Source organism: Falco naumanni, chromosome 10 (genome assembly GCF_017639655.2).
Source record: "Falco naumanni isolate bFalNau1 chromosome 10, bFalNau1.pat, whole genome shotgun sequence".
In the NCBI taxonomy this organism is placed as follows: Eukaryota; Metazoa; Chordata; class Aves; order Falconiformes; family Falconidae; genus Falco; species Falco naumanni.
The window spans coordinates 27,434,808-27,454,900 of record NC_054063.1 but is presented as its reverse complement, the minus strand read 5'-3'; the positions used below and the strand labels follow the sequence as shown (position 1 = coordinate 27,454,900).

At 44.9% G+C, this 20,093-nt stretch overlaps 1 protein-coding gene across 1 annotated transcript in view; it reads right to left on the bottom strand.

The window, feature by feature from the left end:
- The window catches only part of BMP7 (bone morphogenetic protein 7), a 47,922-nt gene extending 31,624 nt beyond the window's left edge, over positions 1-16,298 (bottom strand). The window contains exon 1 of the mRNA XM_040609112.1: positions 15,505-16,298. Coding sequence (XP_040465046.1) covers positions 15,505-16,021 — 517 coding nt within the window. The 5' untranslated portion in view covers positions 16,022-16,298. The remainder of the gene's footprint in view (positions 1-15,504) is intronic.
- Positions 16,299-20,093: the final 3,795 nt, after the last annotated feature.

Sequence of the window (20,093 nt, the reverse complement as noted above, 5' to 3'; positions counted from 1 at the left end):
TTATTCACAGCTTGAGCATGTGAAACACGGCAGCACATAGTGCTGCAATCCATCTACAGCTGCTGCAGCGCACTTAGGATTGCAAGGGGATTTGGGATGTGTGAGAGAATGGAGAAATGGGGGGGGGGGGGGGTGATGGGGGGAAGAAAGAAATGGGAGTTTATGAAGCTGTTCCTACAGACAGACTCCCTCCATTTCTACCTTCATCCTCCAGGGTTCCAATATAAGGAAGTCTCCCTCACCAGCCTCTCAAATCTTGTTTTTCTTCCCCCTTTCACTGGGATGGGGGGGCACCCAGGACAGTGCTGACCTGGGGATTTGCCCCCAGCAGCTCTCCCTTCCCTGGTACCTTGGGGATGGCATTTTTCCAGAGAGACAGAAGGGCAAGCTGAGGACTCTGGTGATGCCACAAAACGTGGCCATCACGAAATGTCTCAAGCTCTCGTGCTGTCACCAGGAGCAGGGTTAACCAAGGCTGATATTTACCCTCAACAGACTGCACCACCAAGAGATTGGGGCTGTTTCATCTTTCTGTATATTTGACAGAAGGGGAAGCACCTGGACAGCAGCTCTGAGCCAGGGCCCCCTGCAGCTCCCTGCAGGGACTGTGGGCTGCACAGGGCAGGCTAAGGCAGCTGCAAAGCTTCCTGCCCACCAAAGGCAATCCTAGTTCTTCTTACACCCTCCCCTAGAAATGTCCCTGTAGCCAAACTGAGCAGTGAGCAAAATGACAGGCAGAAGCTCATCATTACTCCTGCTTTCTTTTCTCTGTCTGCACCATAATGCATAGCATGCCATAACACAGCTTAAGAGCAGAGGTGCACTGCTGTCTAATACACCCCCTAAACCCTCTGGATGCAGCTGTGGGAAGTATGTGAAGATGCAGGAATAAATTTTTCTTTTCCCTCTTTGAACAGAGATGACTACTACATTACACTGCTTGCTCTTTTTGTAATTTGGGGACTAGCAAGGCTGCTTTCCTGATGCTGTGAAGTCTTGTGAGGCCAACCTCATGGGGAAGCTGTGCCAGCATTAGATGTGAACTCCAAGTCAAACATTTCACCAGTGCATCCAAGGGTCAAGGAAACAGTGGCAGCATCCTGGGGAGGAGGGGGTGGAATCACGGATGAGGGTCAGGGCAGCGGAGACCAAGGTGGCAGCCACAGCACCGAAGAGGTTAGTACTGGTCTAGAGGAGAAAGCAAGATGTCAGTGTCTCAAGGGGGAGAAGACTGCAGAGCACAAAGAGGGAGAAAAGTTAGTGACAATATGGTTCATTTGAGAAAAATAATCCTGTCCAGCCAGCAGACAAATGGGGCCCAAGGTGCTTCCTGCAACCTGCTCTGAGGCTGGACGCCTCTCAAAAAATCACTGATGCAAAAACCATCAGTCTGCCCTGTCTGCTTGTTCACACAGCCTTCAGCAAATGGAAACACGTCCCTAGGCTCAAGGAAGGAGAGACAAGTGGCTGAACACATCTGGTCAGAAATAACATGTATTCAGCCAGGGAAGATAAGAGGCGGTGCAAGAGACTGCTATAGGGAAACCTAAAATGGGCTGTTTGGGATGAAATGCAAATTTAGAATAAAAAGATCCAGGTCATTCTTGAAAGCTTCCAAGTGTGAAACAGTTCTTCACCTTGGACCAAATTTCAGATCGGGGGAAGGCAAGAAAGTTTCCATGAAGTGTTTTTAGCCAGTTCTAACCTAACCTCAAGTAAAGGAAGACAGCCCACTTGTGTGACTGGTAGTCTGGAAGGGCGCTCATCCTCGGTGGCGAGGGCAGCAGCACTGCAAGCTTCCCTGCTCTGCTGAGGGCATCTGCTCGTACCCCAGTGTCTGCACAAGGGAAGAACTAAGCATCTCTGCAGGGAGCTGGGAGCCTGCAGCACAGGCACCTTGATCTGCAAGAAGGCATGTGCAGAGGACATGCAAAGAAAAAACAAATTGTGCTATAGTAACTCTTCAACGCAATGTTTGATCACACAGAGATGGGACAGCATCAAGTTATGCTCTTGCATTCCAGTAACTATGCTAGGGCAAACTAAGAAGGCTTCAAATGTATTTGATAAATTAGATACTGTTCATAATAAACAGCCTGAGTCAGTAATCTCGGGAAGGTCACTGCCCAAGCGTCTCTGATGTGTTTATACAAAACAGACAGGAATGGCTGAACGCACTGCTAACGCCCCGCAGAGCGTTCATCGGCGCTTGCAGGGCCAGGCTCCTCCGCCTTACGCCGGGCCAGGGAGAGCGGACGCTGCCTGCCAGCCGAGTTTCACCTTTCCAAATCTTGCTTCCAGAGCATGAAGAACTTTATAAAAGTTGTGCTCATAAACTGATGGTTTTCAAGCTTATATGCCACTAATTATCTTCCACTACATGGTTTTTTCAAGTTGCCTTCTGTTCCTTATTACTAGTGGGGTATTATTATATAGCATAAAGTTACTTAACAGAGCAAAAGATTCAACAACATTTGCAAAACTGATATAGAAAGAAGGACTGGATTCTGGACTGGTACAGCTGGTTTAAGGTATTTTGGAAGTAAATGAAATCAAATGAGAATTTATAATCCTTCCTGAGGTCTGGATTCCATCAGACTAAACTCATTAGGCATTAAGGTGCAGGTGCAGCTAAATAAAGGATTGTTCTGCTTTCCTTAATACCATAGATTCACATCTTGAGTTCAAAATAAAAGTCTTTTAAAAGCACATGTATATATTGTGCATCTACTGGCAGCACTTGAAAGAGAAAGTTCAGCTGATGGAATCTTCAAATGCCTCGTTTTTGTCAAAGGAACGGGCCCGTTTCTGCCCCAGCGGTGCTAAGGGACACAAGTGGAGAAGTGACTGCACATCAGCCGCTTAAGGCTTAGTCATTTCATTTGCATTAGAATTTCTTTCATCTACTGAACAGCTGCCCAAATAAATAACACAGATCTAATTAATCCTCCTTTAACATTGTATTGCCACAACGATACCAGCATCCCCCCCAAATATTCCAGAGTGTGGGTCTACACACGCAGCGGCTCTCTGGGAGGAGCGTGGCGGGAGTCGCAGGCATGGGGAATCAGGCCTTTTTTGTGGTTCCGTGTGGTAAAAGGAAAACAATTCAAGAACCAGTTTTCCAGGTTTGAAACCATATGACTTGCTGGATTTCCCAGCTGAAATCCCAGATTTTGGTTTTGTTGAGAAAGTAGTTTGTGGGATATTACAAAATAACCAGTCGATATCAGACATGCAGCCAGCAGGTAAGAATCTCAGCCTTGATTGTAATCAGCAAAATCTCAACTTGGAATGTATACACACTCCGAGCTGTGCCACAAGACCACAGCCGGCTGGACCTTTTGAGCTTGTCTGTGCAATAACCGACATCTGTGCCGTGCTCCATCAGGCAAGTGCTGGAGACCAGGGGGCAACAAACTATCCGGAGGAAAGGTCCGTCCGCCCCAGAGGGGGAATCCCTGTGAGGGCAGAGCTCCTCTTGCATCCACACTGTTACACCTATTGCACACTTTGCAGGTGTTGCGTATGTGGGAGGTCCAGCGATATTAACACAGTTTATAAACCAGGATTATTAGATAGAAATACAGCGTTTGGAAGGATGGGAGGAAAAAAATAATGATTAGAGACTTAAATTACTGCTTGAAAAGATACTCCAGAGTGCCCTTCCTCATGAAAGCGTGGCTTCATGACCTAGCTCACATTCTTCTTTGAGTTCATCGTGTTTCCTCCATGCTGCCAAGACAGCTGAGACCAGGTAGGGCACTGAGCGCAGCCTCCTGGGTTTGAGGCACGGAACCGGAGAGGAGGTCACTGCCCACGGATGATCCTTGTGCCAGCCGCCCCACATCCACTCGCCGCCCCTTTGCCTGCAATGGGACTTGCAGCTTATGCGTAGGATCTTTTTGCTTTCTAGGAATGTTTGCTATGCAACACATTTATTTTTATTGAGAAACAGGCACAGACTGTTTATTCTTTTAATAACTTGGTATATGGGCCTAAGAACCATGAATATTAAAGACCTGGAAGTTGATGACATCCACATCTATTTCTGTTGGTAGATGTAAAATGCAAGTGTCTTAGACTAATGGCAAGTTTAAACTATTATTTCAGAAACGTCCTTAAGAAGACACACACAGATATAGACAGATATATATATATATAGAGAGAGAGAGATTTCTGCATATATAGAGTGTTGCATGTGTCTGTCCCCTTTACACTTTAAATGTTGGTGGCCAGTGCCCCAGGCATTAACAGTACCTGAAGGTAAGGAGATTCATCTTTGGCTTAATTCCCACCTGCAATCCCTATTATATGAGAGGATTTTTTTTTTGGTACAAGATAAGCCCATCGGTGACATCAGCAGCACCTAGCCCTGCATACCACACTGCAGATCGCAGGGCTGGATTCCTGACACTGAGCCTCTCACTAGGGTTGGGCCATCCAGGCCTCCTGACTCAGCCCCTAACAACAGCATTTTCTGTTTTGTTTTGGGTTTTGTGTGTCTTCAAACACAATTTTGCAATTGCCGTTCTGGGGTGAAAGATCAGCTGTTGTAATACACCCTTGTGTCCTCGCATCGGTTTGGTATGAATGAAGGGAACGCAGTTCACCTCCTCTTGCGTGCAACTGTTAAAAACAGCATAGAAATGGGAGTATGGCATTTATGAAAATGTCTGAAGGAGCAGGAACATAGACCATTCCTCTCCAGCTCAGTCCCTTGCCTACCAGTCACTACTCTTTGTTGGACTGCAACTGCTAATACAGGGAGGAAAAACTTTCAGCGCATTAGACACACCGACTTAGATTTCCCCCCTCATCTGTAATACTTTCAGTGAAACTCTCATCTCATAGTTGTGGACTCAAGAGCAAAATGACAGTTACTATTTTCTAAAAAGATATTTGGGGTTTGCTTGAGCGCGTTTCTGCATCATTCTGCATTCTTTCATCTATTTCTGTATTCCCTGTGTCAGGTTTAATGTAATGTAGCAGTCAGAGGTTTCTGTGGATATAGAGTCTAATATTCTTGTAATTTGATTAAAATGCATGCCACTGAGTTGCAGGAACTATTGTATTCAGAGGTCAAAGTTGTGTTCACACCGATGAGAGAAGTTTTACACCACATGTCTGATTTGCTTCTCCTTTTCACCTGTCTCGGGAGACAAATGATTCATCACATAGTGCTGAAATATCTTCATCTTCTGATTTGGGCCAAGATTTAGAAGTGTGGTTACTCAAAAGCTGCTTTTTGAGTTCAAGAGAAAGGTCTGTGCTGTATGATTCTTTTTCAGCTCTTCTCCTCTGCAGTTTATTACAAGTATATTTGTGTAATTAGGGGGCCCAGTAGTAATGTTGTTAAAATACAAGCAGGCACATTTATTGTTTCCTCCAAAAGGAAACAACCAATCTCTAGCAGTTCTGGTTTTTCCCTGCCTCAACTGAACATTTACTGCTTTATGTAGCTAGCAGATTGTGAGGCTAAAGTTACTTCTTTTTTTATTTTCTTTCTACTTCTTTTTGTTAAAAATAATAAAAAAACCAACCGACCCTCCTTTCTCTTAACAATTGCTGGATTTTTTAAGGATACGGTCAGAAAGGGGAACTTAAACTCAGCATGATGTTTATAGTGCCACACAAGCTTCAGGGAAAGTGATGTGCAGTCCTCTTTATTAACATCTAAAAAGTCCCTGTGGGATTATAATGACTGCACAGTAATAAACAAATAAAAGTAGCAAGATTAAAATGTTCAGAATATTTTTAGTGATAGAAGCAATAAGTTTTAACCTTGAGAACCAGGGGAGGAGCAGCGTGCTAGCATTGAGCATGTGGGTAGAACAGATATGATTAGGAATTGATTCCCATTAGTGGTGAATGATTATCATTGGTGCCATTATAGATATTCGGCGGATGGAAACAACTTGTTAAAATATTGATGAAGAAGTATTTGAACCCTACTAACTTGTAAGCACCACAATTCAGAATTTCTAAATTACAGTAATGTTTATTCTTCCACTTAGATGATAAACCTGAACTTGCTTTCCCCTGGGGTGCCGAAGGACTCCCTAAAGTCAGCGGCCGTTTCAGGTACACAAGCAGTGCAATACTACCAGCCCTGTTCCTAACCCTTACTCAGTAAGAAACTTGTCTCTCCATCGCAATCGTAACTCCCAACTACTGATGTTGTATTATTTTATGAGCATTTTTTAGTAGTTCTCCCAGGGTTCTTCTGGTCTTTTTAAAAGTTTTACTGCCACTGTGCTGTGGGAAGAACAATTGGTCGAATCAGAGGACTGAGGCAGCCCCAGCGGTGCCAGCGAAATGAGGTGGCTTGAGGGCAGGATTTGGCCCAGCGGCTCTAGTAAGAGACTCAAAGCTCGACCTGATTTACAGCCCCCAGACTCAGTACGGACCCTGTGCCAGCTCCTCAGACGGTGTCAGCTGTGGTGACTTCACTGCTGGGGTGGCCGGGTGCCAGGTTGCTCCAGCTGAGGATATTGCCTGGTGACATCAGTGGGTTTGCGTGGAGGTGTAACTCAGACCAGCATCGCGCTGGGAGGCTGCAGCCTAACGAGAGGAAACTCTGTGCTCATTTGAAAGGCGGTCCTGCACACCAGGCAGAGCTTTAAAAAAGGATGCACTGCGAGATTGTCAGCGTGAGCAGCGCGGTAGCGTTTCCTCATCATAAAGAGCCTCAGAAGGCACTTGCTCGTTTAAAGCATTATTTAGAGGGAAGAGATACTTTCCCTCTCCCCCTCTCCCCCGCCCCCCCCCCCTTTTTTTTTTTAAAGGGAGGTAGCTTTTAAGAGCTTGCTATGAAGATGTAAGTTAAAAGATTTTCTCTCCTACAAAGCCTGCATAGTTTCCCAGGCCAGGTGGACCCGACAGCACTGACTGCATGCTGAAAAATCTCATCCCCACCCTTCAGGCACTTTAATTGTAAGCCTTTCCAGATACACTGGATAAACACTGTCAAAATGAACCTGAAAGGGTTGTTGTTGGTTTAGCCTTTAAATAATTATGAGTTTGTCTGTCTAATTACAACATAATCTTGTTTAAACTTGGATGGCTATTTGCAGTATCTTTTTAAATGAGGTGGAATCAGAAACAGTGAAAACCTGAAAATTTACCATTCTTCTACTTTAGGGTGAGGAGAAAAGAATTTTTAGTCCTGTAAAACTTAATTCAACCTGACAACAAAAGAGTCTAACTTGGAAGCTGCAGCAGTAGGATAAAGATGATAAAGAATAGCGTGGGACCGCCAAGATGCAACCGAAACTTAATACTCTGCGGATAAAATTTTTCAAACAGTTTCAAAATAGTTTAAGGTAATTTACTGGAAGACTTGAGTGACAAAGCACATTACTTGAAGTGCCTTTCCTTCACTAGGCACTTTCTAAATTCTTTCTCTTTCATTTCTTTACTCTCAGGAGACTTTTAAATCCAGTGAACCAAAACACCACTTTGTTTGTTGGTATAGCGCAGGGCTGGCACAGATGGCAGACACTGCACCTGTTCCAATAAAACGGGAAAAATTAGAGATAAACCATAGCGCTCATTAAGGGGAATCTACTGAAACATGAACAATTTCTATTTTGAATATCCTCCAGGAATGAAAGGAGAAATACACAAACAGACCTTGTTTTCACCACCATCAGTTCAAACTAAATTTGTTTAAAGGGTATTTGGCATTTGTTTCAGGTACAAAGACAGTATATACCACTAAAGAAACTGTGATTATGCTTGAATTTCTTTAATAAAGCAAACAGTTTTATCTAGTGACTCCTATTCCTTTACAGAAAAATTATCTGTTGTCAGTTTACTCAAAATCAGTTAATTCCCCTTTTGCTTAGTTGTGGCAGCTTTTTTTACTTTGACATTTTCTCATGCTGAGTAATAATCACATTCTTAAAGTCTACTCCATAATGATCAGAGTAACAACATAAACAAAAGTCCTTCTTCTCATCTGTTAATAAATAACTACAATTATTAGGTGGGGGGAACTGTTTGGATAGTTAGCAACAAAATTCACTGCAATATTTTTTTTCTAGGCACAAGGAATATGCTGTTTAATATCTGATAGATTATTAAAAAATTCTTAAATGAGAAGAAACATAAGTAACAGCTACTCAAAGGATAAATTTCTTCAAACATTTGCCTTGATCATCGGTGGCTGTGCTGTTCAACATCCCATATATCTCCCTCTATTTCTCTCACACATATACACACAAGCATTAAATACAAAATGTCATGAAAATTCCTAAGTATCATTTAATGTTGGCAGCCCTGCACTGTAAAGCCATTTATATAAAACTGTGGTTGGCAGCTCTCACTCTTCCATGGGAACAAATTAACATTGGCATTCCAAACACAGGAAAGTAAGGAAATTAGAAACACAGTTTATATTTGGCCAGCGCTTTGAAATACTGTACCATGCTACTGATGTCAATTAATGAAAAGCAGAATTTTGTGGAGAGCGTCTGGTTTTGAAACACATTAACACACGTTAAACATGTTTGCACAGGAACTGGATTGTAAGCATCTTGGTTCCAAAACAATAAAGCAATTACGCTAAAACTTGTAGTCTTGAAGTTGCCATTAATTCAATCCACTCAATCTGGATCACTACAGGTTTTTCACTGACTTCAAGACACACACCACACAAATGTTTAAAAGAACGTGCAAGGAACAGTATTGCAGGGCTTGCACATATGAGCTTGCACCCAAGATGGCTCTTATGTTACCTGCCGTAAATCAGGTAAAAAAATGTATAGGTAATGGAGTTTTAGAATGTATACCCAAATAAAGGGGAGCTCAGCAAACGTTGTGGTTTTCATCAACAAAATAAGGATTTCCGAAAGAGATATTTGAATTAGAATCAGTTCAAACTTTGCTACCTGCAACCTTTTGTAGTGAAGATGTTTACCGGCAAAATTTTAAAGACTTCTGGTTTTCACATGTACACAAAAAAAAATCGAGATGGCAGTTTATCTCCTGGCACAACTCCACTGACTTCAGTGGACTTACTCCAGCATGGAATTTGGCCCTGCAGTCTTTACAACACACTGTTTATTTGTACTGTGATTCAGATATTTTGATACCAGGAATCTTTCATCACTGGAGTTTCTCCATATGAAATATGTCTTGTATTAAGAAATATCAGTTTCACATTTTTGTCAAACATTATTTGTTAAATTCTGTTTGTTACAAAGATGGGAATTCAGCTGTAGTTCAACAACATGGATTGGGCTAATAATGATAAGCAGTGACTAATAGGAGCTAGTCTATGTTTTGATTATTTGCAGCAAAGGAAGCTTCCCTCAAAAACAGTTTCAAGATTAGGAGAGAAAACTGTGTGAAGCTCTAGCAGAAACTACTGCATGCTCATTATTTCAACACAGGGGCATTTCTTTGGCCCAATTCTGTTCTCAATTGTGTCAGCGTAAATCGAGGGAGTTTATGGGAATTACTTTGGACGTACAGTTGTATAAATGAGCCCATAGGGCCAGCTTCAGTAGAAATTTGACAATTTACACCAATGAAGACCTAGCCAATAATTTTCTCTTGGGTTTCCATTATCCAAACATATGCGTGTGCAGAACTTTATCCATGTGATTAGTCCTCATCAGTAGTCCCATTTACTTCAAACAGTTGTAGAATGAAAATCTTCATCCTAAAACTAATTTTAACAGCTCGCTCATTTCTTTAGAAGTTCCTTCCCTTTAGAGAAGAAATATATACGTATAATAACATATTTTATTATATATATATATTTAAAAGTGTGTGTATATATATACACACATATATATATATATACAGGTAATTCATGTGAGTATTTTGATGCAGGCCCCAGAGAGGAGGACTGTACCACTGGAAAGGGCTTAAAATATTGTGGTCTCTTAATGCTGTGTATCAACAGGTAGTCTCTTTATCTGATGTGCTATCAAAATTTGCTTACTGGTGTTCTCGCTCAGATGACTTCATCCATCATTGCAACTTCTCACTGGTATTCATCCAGTTAGAACAATTTAGAGGCATAAAACTAAATGTGTTATCATTTTAACCACAAATTAACAGTTTCCATATAAATATTAGCATTTCCTCACTTGGTTCAAGGATAAAAACCATAATGGCACTAACAGTATATTTGATTTAAACTAATTAAAAACAGAGGCTCCTGCAATTTAATATATTGATTTTACCAGTGGGACTTAAATCTTTTATAATAAGTGTACACAGCTGCACCACTCACCCACCACCACTTTTAAACCTAATCCCTGCATTCCTCCTGACAATAACATGACAGGATCCACACATCCCAGTATTAGCCTTAACCCCGGTGACACTGCCAGAATGTATTAAACTAAAACATCGCAGTGTCCTATTTAAAAGGAGCCTGTCAACAGCTCTGACTAGGCTTTAATAGTTATAATCTTTTTTTTAATTAATGTTTCCAACCACTTGTGTAACCTTCTCTCACACATCTCTTCCCCCCGACCTGAAAATGTGTTTCAAGCTTATTTACAGATGGAAACATAACGCCTGGTTTCGTGCTGCCTGCCCAGAGGCCGTTAACCCTCCTTTGCAGGAGGAGTGACGGGGATGCACACACGCACACAGGAAAACCGAGGGTGAGCAGAGCGTGGGTGGGAGCAGGTCCCGTACGCTTCACTTGTGCCCGACTCCTGTTACAAGCATCACAAGATCTGGCCATCAAGGCTTGTCTCCTTCAAAGCACTTTACAAGCCGCAGTGTTTTGGCTTTTAAACTGCAGTTCCCGGAGGGGGCTTTGCCTCCCCAGGGCAGCCTGTGTGGGAAGAGAAGAAAGACCCCGCTGCTGGGATAAATCCGCCACAGAAGCGTGCGAGCGGGTGGGGACAATTGCCACGTCCCTTTTCCTGGCGCAAGGACATCTGTCCTCAGCTGCTCCGTTCTCTCCTACCACTGCACCCCTACGGCAGAGGTAAATAGTTCCTGTTCTGTTCTGCCATTTTGCGCCTGAAAAGTAGAAAATGAATTAATTTCTCTCTAGAATGGGGCTGTGCATTCACGGAATACCTGCCAGGAACTTGCTGCGCGGTCACTGTACCTCCTACCTTCAGTTTGCTGCCAGCTTCCTACCTTAGCTCATCTTGTACCACCGAGTGTTGCATATATCCATACTATCCAAAACAATTACAGGATGTACCTGTTCGGGCTTGAGAGCTTATAACAGCGCTAGGTGGAGGAGGGCAAAAAAAAAAAGAAAAGAAAAAGCCGAGGGCTTGGCCTAATGTATGGACAAACCATGTGATCATGACCAGGCATCCAGGGCTAACATTTAATCTGCTTTGTTTCAAGTGGGAAATATGTGAAGATCAAATAAGTTCAAATCCAGGTCAAATATCCTTGAAAATCTTTGATTTATATAAGCAGGAAAATGAGGTTTAAAAGAAGTGATTATGAAAGGGTTACTAAAAACACAGCTGTACGCGTACTCTTATATCTGAGGCTCTCCAAAGAAAAACTGTGTGACATCTATATTAACCTTTGGCTGTACACCAATGAAGGCCTGTAGTGAGCTGGAATGCAAGGCAGCCCCTTCCAAATTTTAACACAAGCCAGGTTACAGCTGCAAATGCCTGCAGCCCGTGCTCACTTTATAAAGTATTCCCCGAAGGAAATTTTTTAACTGTTATAGAATCTTTTTCTAATACCCTACAGTGTTAAAGCCTGTTATTAAAGGGCAAAGAGATGGTTCTCCATGCCAAACACTTGTCAACAAAAAGGATAGCCAGATGGTATGAAATAAAAGGAAACTTGGGGGCTCTTCAGCTTCTTGATTTACATTAAGAAAAGCCACTTTCATGTGCTCCTTCCAAGAATGACTAATTCCCCCCCTCCTCTTATTTTTTTGCCAGGATTAAACAACGTTGTTCATTTTATAATCAACCACGAGGCAAATTAACAAATTGCGTACCACTTGTGCCGACTCTTTTAAAAAATATTCTAAGCGAATCTGTTTACCAAGGCGAGATTACCTGCATAAGGACAACTCACTTATTTTTAGAAGAGAGGATCTAAGTAATCTAGAAGATGTTTACTCCTTAGTTGCTGTTTATAAACTTGAAATTAAAACTTGTGCAAAAAATGCTTCAAGTTTTTTCAGTTCCTAAACCGGATCAGTTTGTAAACTGTACTTGGACAAGATCTGAAATGAAATCCCAAATACTGGAATTATAGTAGTAAATTTTATAAAATTAGCCAGTAATTAACTGACTAGCTTAGTCAGACCACTGTGGCTAACTTCTTTTTTAATTTACATGTAACTTCATTCTTGACACAAATCCATTCCCCATTCATCTTAACACAGGTGTAAGCTAAGACAAAATGTTGCCTGTGAATTAACTGGTTATAAATCTAAATCTAATTAATTGTCAAGATTTTACAGTAACATTACACGCCTAGTACAAAGCTCCCTGCAACATAACCATGAAATGGAGCACCTGTATTCTGGCTCCTCCCTACCAATACCTAGGATAAATTCTCTGGAATAAATATACGCCGTATCTCCATAGAAATCTGGGGGTGTGTGGTGGGGGGGGGGTGTGTGTTCTTGGGTTTTTTTACTATGTAGTCCAGTAAATCTTGCAATGTAGATTTTTTTTTTCACACACAGATATATATATACACAAAATTCTCCCCCCCCCCCAGGTTGTATGACTAGGTAGATGAAGACTATGAATAAAGCAGAGAAGTGCTTCTGTAAATTAGCTTTTGGAAGCCTGGAATAACATGTTTTATTTATTGAAATTCAGAAGTATTTTCTTTACTCACTTTTACTTCCTCCATTCTAAGATGAAACTTTATTATGCTGTGACACTTCCTCATTGTGACGGCTCTGGTATAGTAATAAAAGCCTACCTGTGAAATGCAATGCTCACAGAGTATCTCTTACAAAACTAGGACACAGTTTACTACAGTCTGCATTTAGGAATTCAGCTCTGCTTTAAAAGGGATCATTGTAGAAAGTTTCCAAAAAAAATCAGTTCTACAATAGATCTTCTAATTTTCCCTGGATGTCATAGAAAACTGTACATATCAAAGCAGGTGTTGTATTTGACTATATACGGGAGCGAGTGGCTGGTCTAATTCATTAAAACATCCATAAACAAGCCTGTCTTTGTCCTATAAAGATGAAAGACCGATGACTATAATGGGATGAAAGGTGTGCACAGTGATGAAGAAAGCTGTTATAGATCTGTGTCCTTTTTAAACTCGTCCTGGCACGCACTGTTGACAAGGGAACAAAACAGTACAGACAAACCTCCAAAATGTGCCTTGCTGGTAATAATTCCACCTGTCCTTAAAACTATTGGATTTTGCCTGCACTCTTACTACTCGCCAACTATGCTGACAGCAATTAAGTAAAATGATAGTGAAGAATTTTGCATCAAGAACACTTTCGGATTACTAAGCCGACTACAAAACCCAGCAGGGTCGAAATGAATGAATATATCCACTATAGTCACCACGTCGCATCGGGATGCCAATTATTATTTCTGTACAGTTTATACAGGTAAAACCTGCTGTGTAAAAAGTTCTCACACAAAACCAGACATAGCCAAAATGTAATTTTTATTTCACAGTTTACGGATCGATTCCTCTCCTATGTATCCAAATAACTGGGGACATCAATGCCTTTCAGGAAAAACTTCCATGGGCTGCAAAGGTGACTTTTCCTTACATTGGATGCACAGGACGGGAGCGCTGCAGTTTCACTGATGAAAGTTACTAGTAAACAACTACACCCGAGGAGCGGTGCTGCTGCCCCAGAGCTAAACTCCCTTCCATTAGGTACTTACATGTTTCATAAAGGTTCTCTCCTCTTTACAGACATGGAAACAGACGTGTGAATTTCACTATCGTTATTTCAACATCCTTTGTCTTCTCTTCAGGACTCTCCCTGCACTCTGGTCGTACTTGGTGTAGGACCCAAGAACCACAACATTAGCAAGATCACTCTTATCTCTAAAGTCAAATATTTGACCGCTATTGGTACTGTTGGCTGCTCAAATATTTGATTTTACATGTATCATTGCTGATCAGCTTAAGTATCTAGCAGCATTTAGACAAACACTGGAAATCCAAATGGAAAGCACGGCACTCTCAAAGAGCACAGCCCCCAGGCCAGATGTAACTCAGAGCTTCCCACCGTGAAGCCGGTGGTGGTTAATAAGGAGGTGCAGCTCCTGCAAACCAGAGATCTCCCACAGTGTCTCCCTATCATGCAAGAATTGTGCCGAGGATGGCTACCGTGTCTAATAATTATTAACGTGTGTCACAGAGCTTTTACAGCTACTGATCTTTTCAAGTTAGTTAAAGCGCTGGGATTAGAGAGGCTGTGATTTAATCTTTGTTGCCTCTGAAGTTCCAGACAGTGGAAGTGTCCAGAACAGTGACATCCATAAAGGTGTTAATGGATTTATTGGCGATGGGGGTGTCTGTAATCCCTAGCGGGTGACGTGCTAGAGGTGGGCTCCTCTTGCTCTTTGCGTATCCCTTTGTTTGGGACAAAGTTCGAGTTGATCTTGTTTTGGAAATACTGTTCAGGTTGTCTTGAACTTGCAGGCACCCGCGCTGTGCGCGGCCGTGGTTGGAGAGCTGCACATGATGAGGGCTAAATACGGGTAGAGTGAAGCAGGTCTATAATTATATATTTAAAATAGAATGCTCATCCCGACAATGTTTTTTTACTCAAATCCGGCCAAGTCAGTCCACACGGGTGTGCAATCTACAGCAAGCAAATGGAAATCAGATTGGGCCGTGGCATCCAATTAGGGAGGCCTCGCAAGCGGCGCACACAGCATGCCAACTTGCGTATCATTTGCATAAAGCCATCCACATGTGCTCGGGAAAGGAGGCGGGTTAGCTGCACAAACCGGGATCAACACAAAAAGCTGCAGGAGTGAAGCGGGATTTGCTGTGGAATCCCTCTCAAGCCATTAGGGAAGCGTGTGCGGGCGGCTCGGCCCCCGCGGGAGCGCGGGGCTCGGTCCGTGGGGGCGGCCCGGGGGGTTCTGCCACCCGCCGCCACCGGGAGCCCGGCGGGGAGGCTGTGCCCGCCTTGGGGGTGCGGGGCGCGGAGCTGAGCCCCTGCGTGCCCCCGTCCCGTACCTGCACACCCCGCTTCTGGGCAGCGGCAAGCGGCTGCCGAGGGGGAAGCCGACAGACCCGAGCGCTCGGCGTGCGGGGGCGGCGTGGCGAGGGGCCGGGGCTACCCGGGCGGCCACTCAGAGCCCCCTCCTCGTCGCCGCCGTTTAACGACGGCCACGCCGCAGGCCGCCACCTGCCCTTGCTCGCCCCCGCGGGCTGCCACTCGCCCGGCCCCCGCCGGGGCCACCTGCGCCGCCGGCCCCAGCCCTCCCGCTGGCGGCCAGGGCCCTGCTCCAGCCCACCCTCCCACCCCTCCCGGACCCGGTCCCCCTGCCCGGGCACACCGCGGCCTCGCCCGGGGCCGGCACTCACCCAAGTTGACGAAGCTCATGACCATGTCAGCCTCGGTGAGGAAGTTGCTGTCCTGCAGGCTGGCCAGGGGCGGCCCCTGGGTGCTGAAGATGGGCTTGTAGGGGTAGGAGAAACCCTCGCCCTCCTCGGCCGCGGCCCCCGCCGCCCCCTCTTCCACGGACATGGCATTGTAGAGGTCCAGCATGAACATGGGGGCCGAGTTGTGCTTGCCGTGGAGGTGGGGCCGCGGGCGGTGCGGCAGGCCGAGGATGGAGAGGATCTCCCGCTGCATCTCGCGGCGCTCGGGGCCGCGCAGCCGCCGGTGGATGAAGCTGGAGTGCACCTCGTTGTCCACCGTGAAGTCGGCGAGGACGCAGCGCAGCCAGAGGGCGGGGGCGGCGGCGCCCAGCACCAGGAGCCAGGAGGCGGGCTGCCCGCGCCCCGCCGCCGGCATCGCGGCGCGGCGGCGGCGGCGGCTGCGGAGGGGCGGCGCGGGGGGCGCGGGGCTGCCCCGCCGCGGGACGCGCCCCACCAGCATGCGCGGCGCGGAGCGGCGCGGAGGGACGGCGCGGCCCCGCGCTCACTGCGGCGGCCGGCAGCCCCCGCGGAGGTGCCGCAGCCCGCTCATGGCCCGCCGGCGGCGGCGGGGGCTGCCTAGCGGCCCCGGCCCATGGACGGGGCGGCGGCGGCGGCCCGGGGCGCTTCCCCCCGGCGGTGGCGGCGGCGGCGCTGTGCCCGCGTCCCGCACGCCGCGGCGGAGCCGTGTGTGCAGTGCTGCTCGGCGGAGCGGCAGCGGGAGGTTGTCTCTGGTGGGAGGAGCAGGCTGGAAAGCCCAAGCGCTCTCGCTCGCCCGCTCCAAACCGCTTGGGAGAGAAAATCCCTGTAACTGCCTAGAGGAGGAACATCTGATCAGGTTGCTTTTCAGGATGTTTGTGGAGGCTGCTGGCGTGGGGGAGCGGGGGAGCCGGTCCCGAGTGCTTAAATTAGCGCGAACGTAATTAAGGAGAAGACACCCCGGGAGGGAGGGTGGCTTAGGTGTAAGGAAGGGGCCCAAACTCCCAGAGGCTTTACAGATGCAAGTACAGTACATCGGCCGTCTGCACAAACACGCACACGCAGGCATGCTTTTTGCTCCCCGTCCACCTTTTTGGTTTTTTTAAGAAGTACAGAAGGGAGACACTGCCCGGCACAAAACCTACAGCGCTGAATTATTTAAAATGTGGTGATTGTATTCTCACGCACGTAGGCACGTATGCCTGCGTGCCTGGAGCCCCGGGTCACTTTTGCCAGGTGGCAGCGGGGAGAGCCCATGGAGAAGCATCAGAAGTTATCATTCTGATAACTTGCCATCAGAAATCCGAGGGGCAAGTTATCAGGAGCTGTAAAACCAGCAACATTTACTTGGGTTGGAACCATCAACCTGTGCACTCCAGTGGTTCGTGCCATGATATTATCCTGCTCTCTCTCCTTCCCCTCCTGCTCTCTGATCCACACCTTCGTGGAATACTGCCGTGAGATGGCTTGTCAACTTTTTAAAGCAGTGACTGTTTTGTTGTGGGGTTGGTTTTCGGGGTTTTGGTGTTGGTTTTTTTTTTAACTCAGTGGGTGTAACATCTACAGTAATGGAGCCCCAGTCCTGGTTAGTCTACTGCAACAGGAAATAATAATAAAAATAATAATTGTCTCAGATAACAAATGTAGACTACTGCTTCCCAAATCTTACTTGGAAAGCAAGGGGAAGGCAGGATGGAAGGGTTTATCTGGGTCACTGAATCCAGCCCGAGGTAATTTCATAAACCATATATATATATATACATACACTAAGTTTATGCTGATATTAAGATTCATTCCTTAGGCAAAGGAGGAGGAAGAGGGGCAGGGGATAAAGGAGGTCAGCATTGGCTTTTTGATAGGTTTTCAGATGGGCAATATCCAGTAGTATCTGGCACCAGGTCCTGCCATCTATTCTGGAAACTAATATTCAGTACTTCTTTTAGCTCTTATGTTTAATATCCTTGTGTGAACGGCAGGTAACTAGTCAAAAAAGCTGCATGGGAAACACGTTGAGTGATTTAGTGTGTTTGTATGCATGCATGTGTACCTCTTAATAACAGGGAAACTGAGGCATGACATTGAAATGACTCACGGAGCTATTGAAATAGTGATGGAACCAGCATTAACCTCCTAGCTCAGTCCTAACGCATGCTTAGGGATAGCTCAAGCGGGGGAGGGGGGGGGGAGGTTGCGAAGCCACATCCAGCTTAGATAAGGTGAGAGCTCTTGCTGAACTCAGTGGTGCTAATGGGGGTGCTCAGACTTCACCCCTGTAGCTGCCTTCCCGTTGCTCCGCACTAACAAAAACTCCAACACCTAAGCAGTTGCATTTTGGATGCCCAGTTAAGATCAAACTCTCTAGCATCTTCTGTACTTCCTGAGGAGCAGCACTAACCTGCTCTTAACCAGGCAGGTATTTGCCTAAATTTCTCTCTTGCTGAGGGTGTGGTGTCTAGATCAATTTAAGCTGATCTGAAGCCAGGCTCCTCCTGAGAAAGATGTTGTTTTCTCATCCCACCCCAGACTGGACCTTCAACTGTGCAACCCCACCCCTCTCCAGTCCTGGTACGAACATCCACACACAGGTCAGGAAGCTAATTCTGTTTTTAAAAGTAATCTCTTTTTTAACCGTTTATGTATTTTTGCTGCATTCATTTTCTGCTGGATCAGCTCCTTGTTCTGACTGACTACATATTGTGCTGGAACTAGGGAGGCCACAGGAATGCACAGCTGGGAGCAAGGAGAGGGTGTCTGGGCTGGGCTGCCTTAGGTTGGCTTAAGCTGGTGGTGGAAAGGCAGGCAGATGACTCAGTATCCCTCTGCTCTCCCTTTCAGTACAGATACCTTGATTTCACTTTTTTTTTTTTTTCTTGTAGGCAGTTTGCTTTTTCTGGAGTTTTGAGTGCTGGCCTTTCGTTAAGCAGCAGCAGGGTGAGGAGACTTGCCTTTGTCACAGACATTGAGATTAAAAAATCTGAAAGGATGGAACAGCGGATGGGGGAGCAGGTGTCTCTGCTGCCTGAATTGCTTACACCTGACTTGTTAGTAGCTCACATTTAAAAACTGACTAAATTTCAGGTCAGTGTTGTGCTTTGGAATGGTATCACTCTTTGAGACAGAGAAAATAAAAGGATAGTTTGGGAGGTTTGGATCCTGAGTCATTAACATCTACTGTTCAAGCTGTATGTATCATTGAAGAAACAGCAGAGGAGGAAGAGTTAACCTTGAAACCTCTTGATTTGACAAATTTCTTGAAAAAGTGATTGAATCTATTTCCTTCTTATTTTGTCTAAGTGGTTTGGCTTTGCCCAAATTTAGATACATCCTGATTTAGTGCAGGATATGTTTTTAAAGAAAGGGCAATGCTGCAACTGTGTCCTATGCTTTCGTAGGAACAGTGCAAGAGTTTAATCTTTTATTGCAGTATTTTCTATGACCCTATTGCACCAGGTACAGCATTAAATAAAGGCATGATAGTTTTGTAGTGGGGGTACTGCTTGTATGTACTCTTGAAACCGCATAACAAAGCCACTTTAGGAGCGTTGATGAGAAAGGGCATCTTTTAAAGAATAATATTTTTTTTATGTGAGGTCCTGGGCTCTTGACTTCACCTTGCTTTGGGACACAACAAAGAGCAGCATTTATTCTGCTGCCTACAAGAAAGGACAATGCAGCTCAAACTGCAATGGTTCAGTCCACAGGTCCAAGCTTGAATTTCAAATACCTTTCAAACAGAAAAGGTACAAACTGGATTGCCTTTCTCATGGACAACGTCTTTCTCTTCCCTCCTTTCTTGCCTGCTGCGTAAACCCCATCCTGCTTCCTGTAGGATTGGTTCCACACAGGTTGCTGAAATATTGGCACCTTCATGTCATTGTCTTTTTCCTCCTCCTTCCTGGATCAATTAAGAAACCAGTTTTTCCTCTTAGTCGTCTCTGCTTCTCTTGTCTGTCCTCCTCTTCTTGAGAAGGAAAACTAAATGCTTATGATGAAGTAATCCCTGTTTGTTGGCACTTGCTGCTTCAGATAATTTCTATAAAAACAAACTCCCAATGTTTCTGAGGTTCTGTGCAAGCCATATTACCAACTGAGTAACTTTTTGATCTCTTTGAGCTTTGTATGTACGCTTTTATCTGATTTTTGTACCAACTACTGCCATTGTTTCTGTGTGTGTGGCAATTGGTGTAGTTGGAAGCATGTATGTTGGAGATAAAAGGTCTGATTTTAAAATGTGAAATGGAAAAAATGTGCAGGTTTGTGCTTGGTGAATTCGTACATGCTGCTGTCATCATCATGTACCCATACTAGGCATAGACCAGTGGCAGAACTTGGCCATTTGCATTCAGTTTTACCAGTAAAAACTGTAAAAATATTATTTTACCAATAAAACTATAAAAATTGTGGGTTCTGCTCACAAACTCATTTCATGACTTCTTAAAAATCAGACACAAAGCATTTTTTCCTCTTTTCTGCTGAATCAGTTTCAGGCTCCTTGCCTTCCTACTTTGATGTCCGCTTTTTAAGTTTAACCATGTTTCTTTTCCATTCTGTTTTGC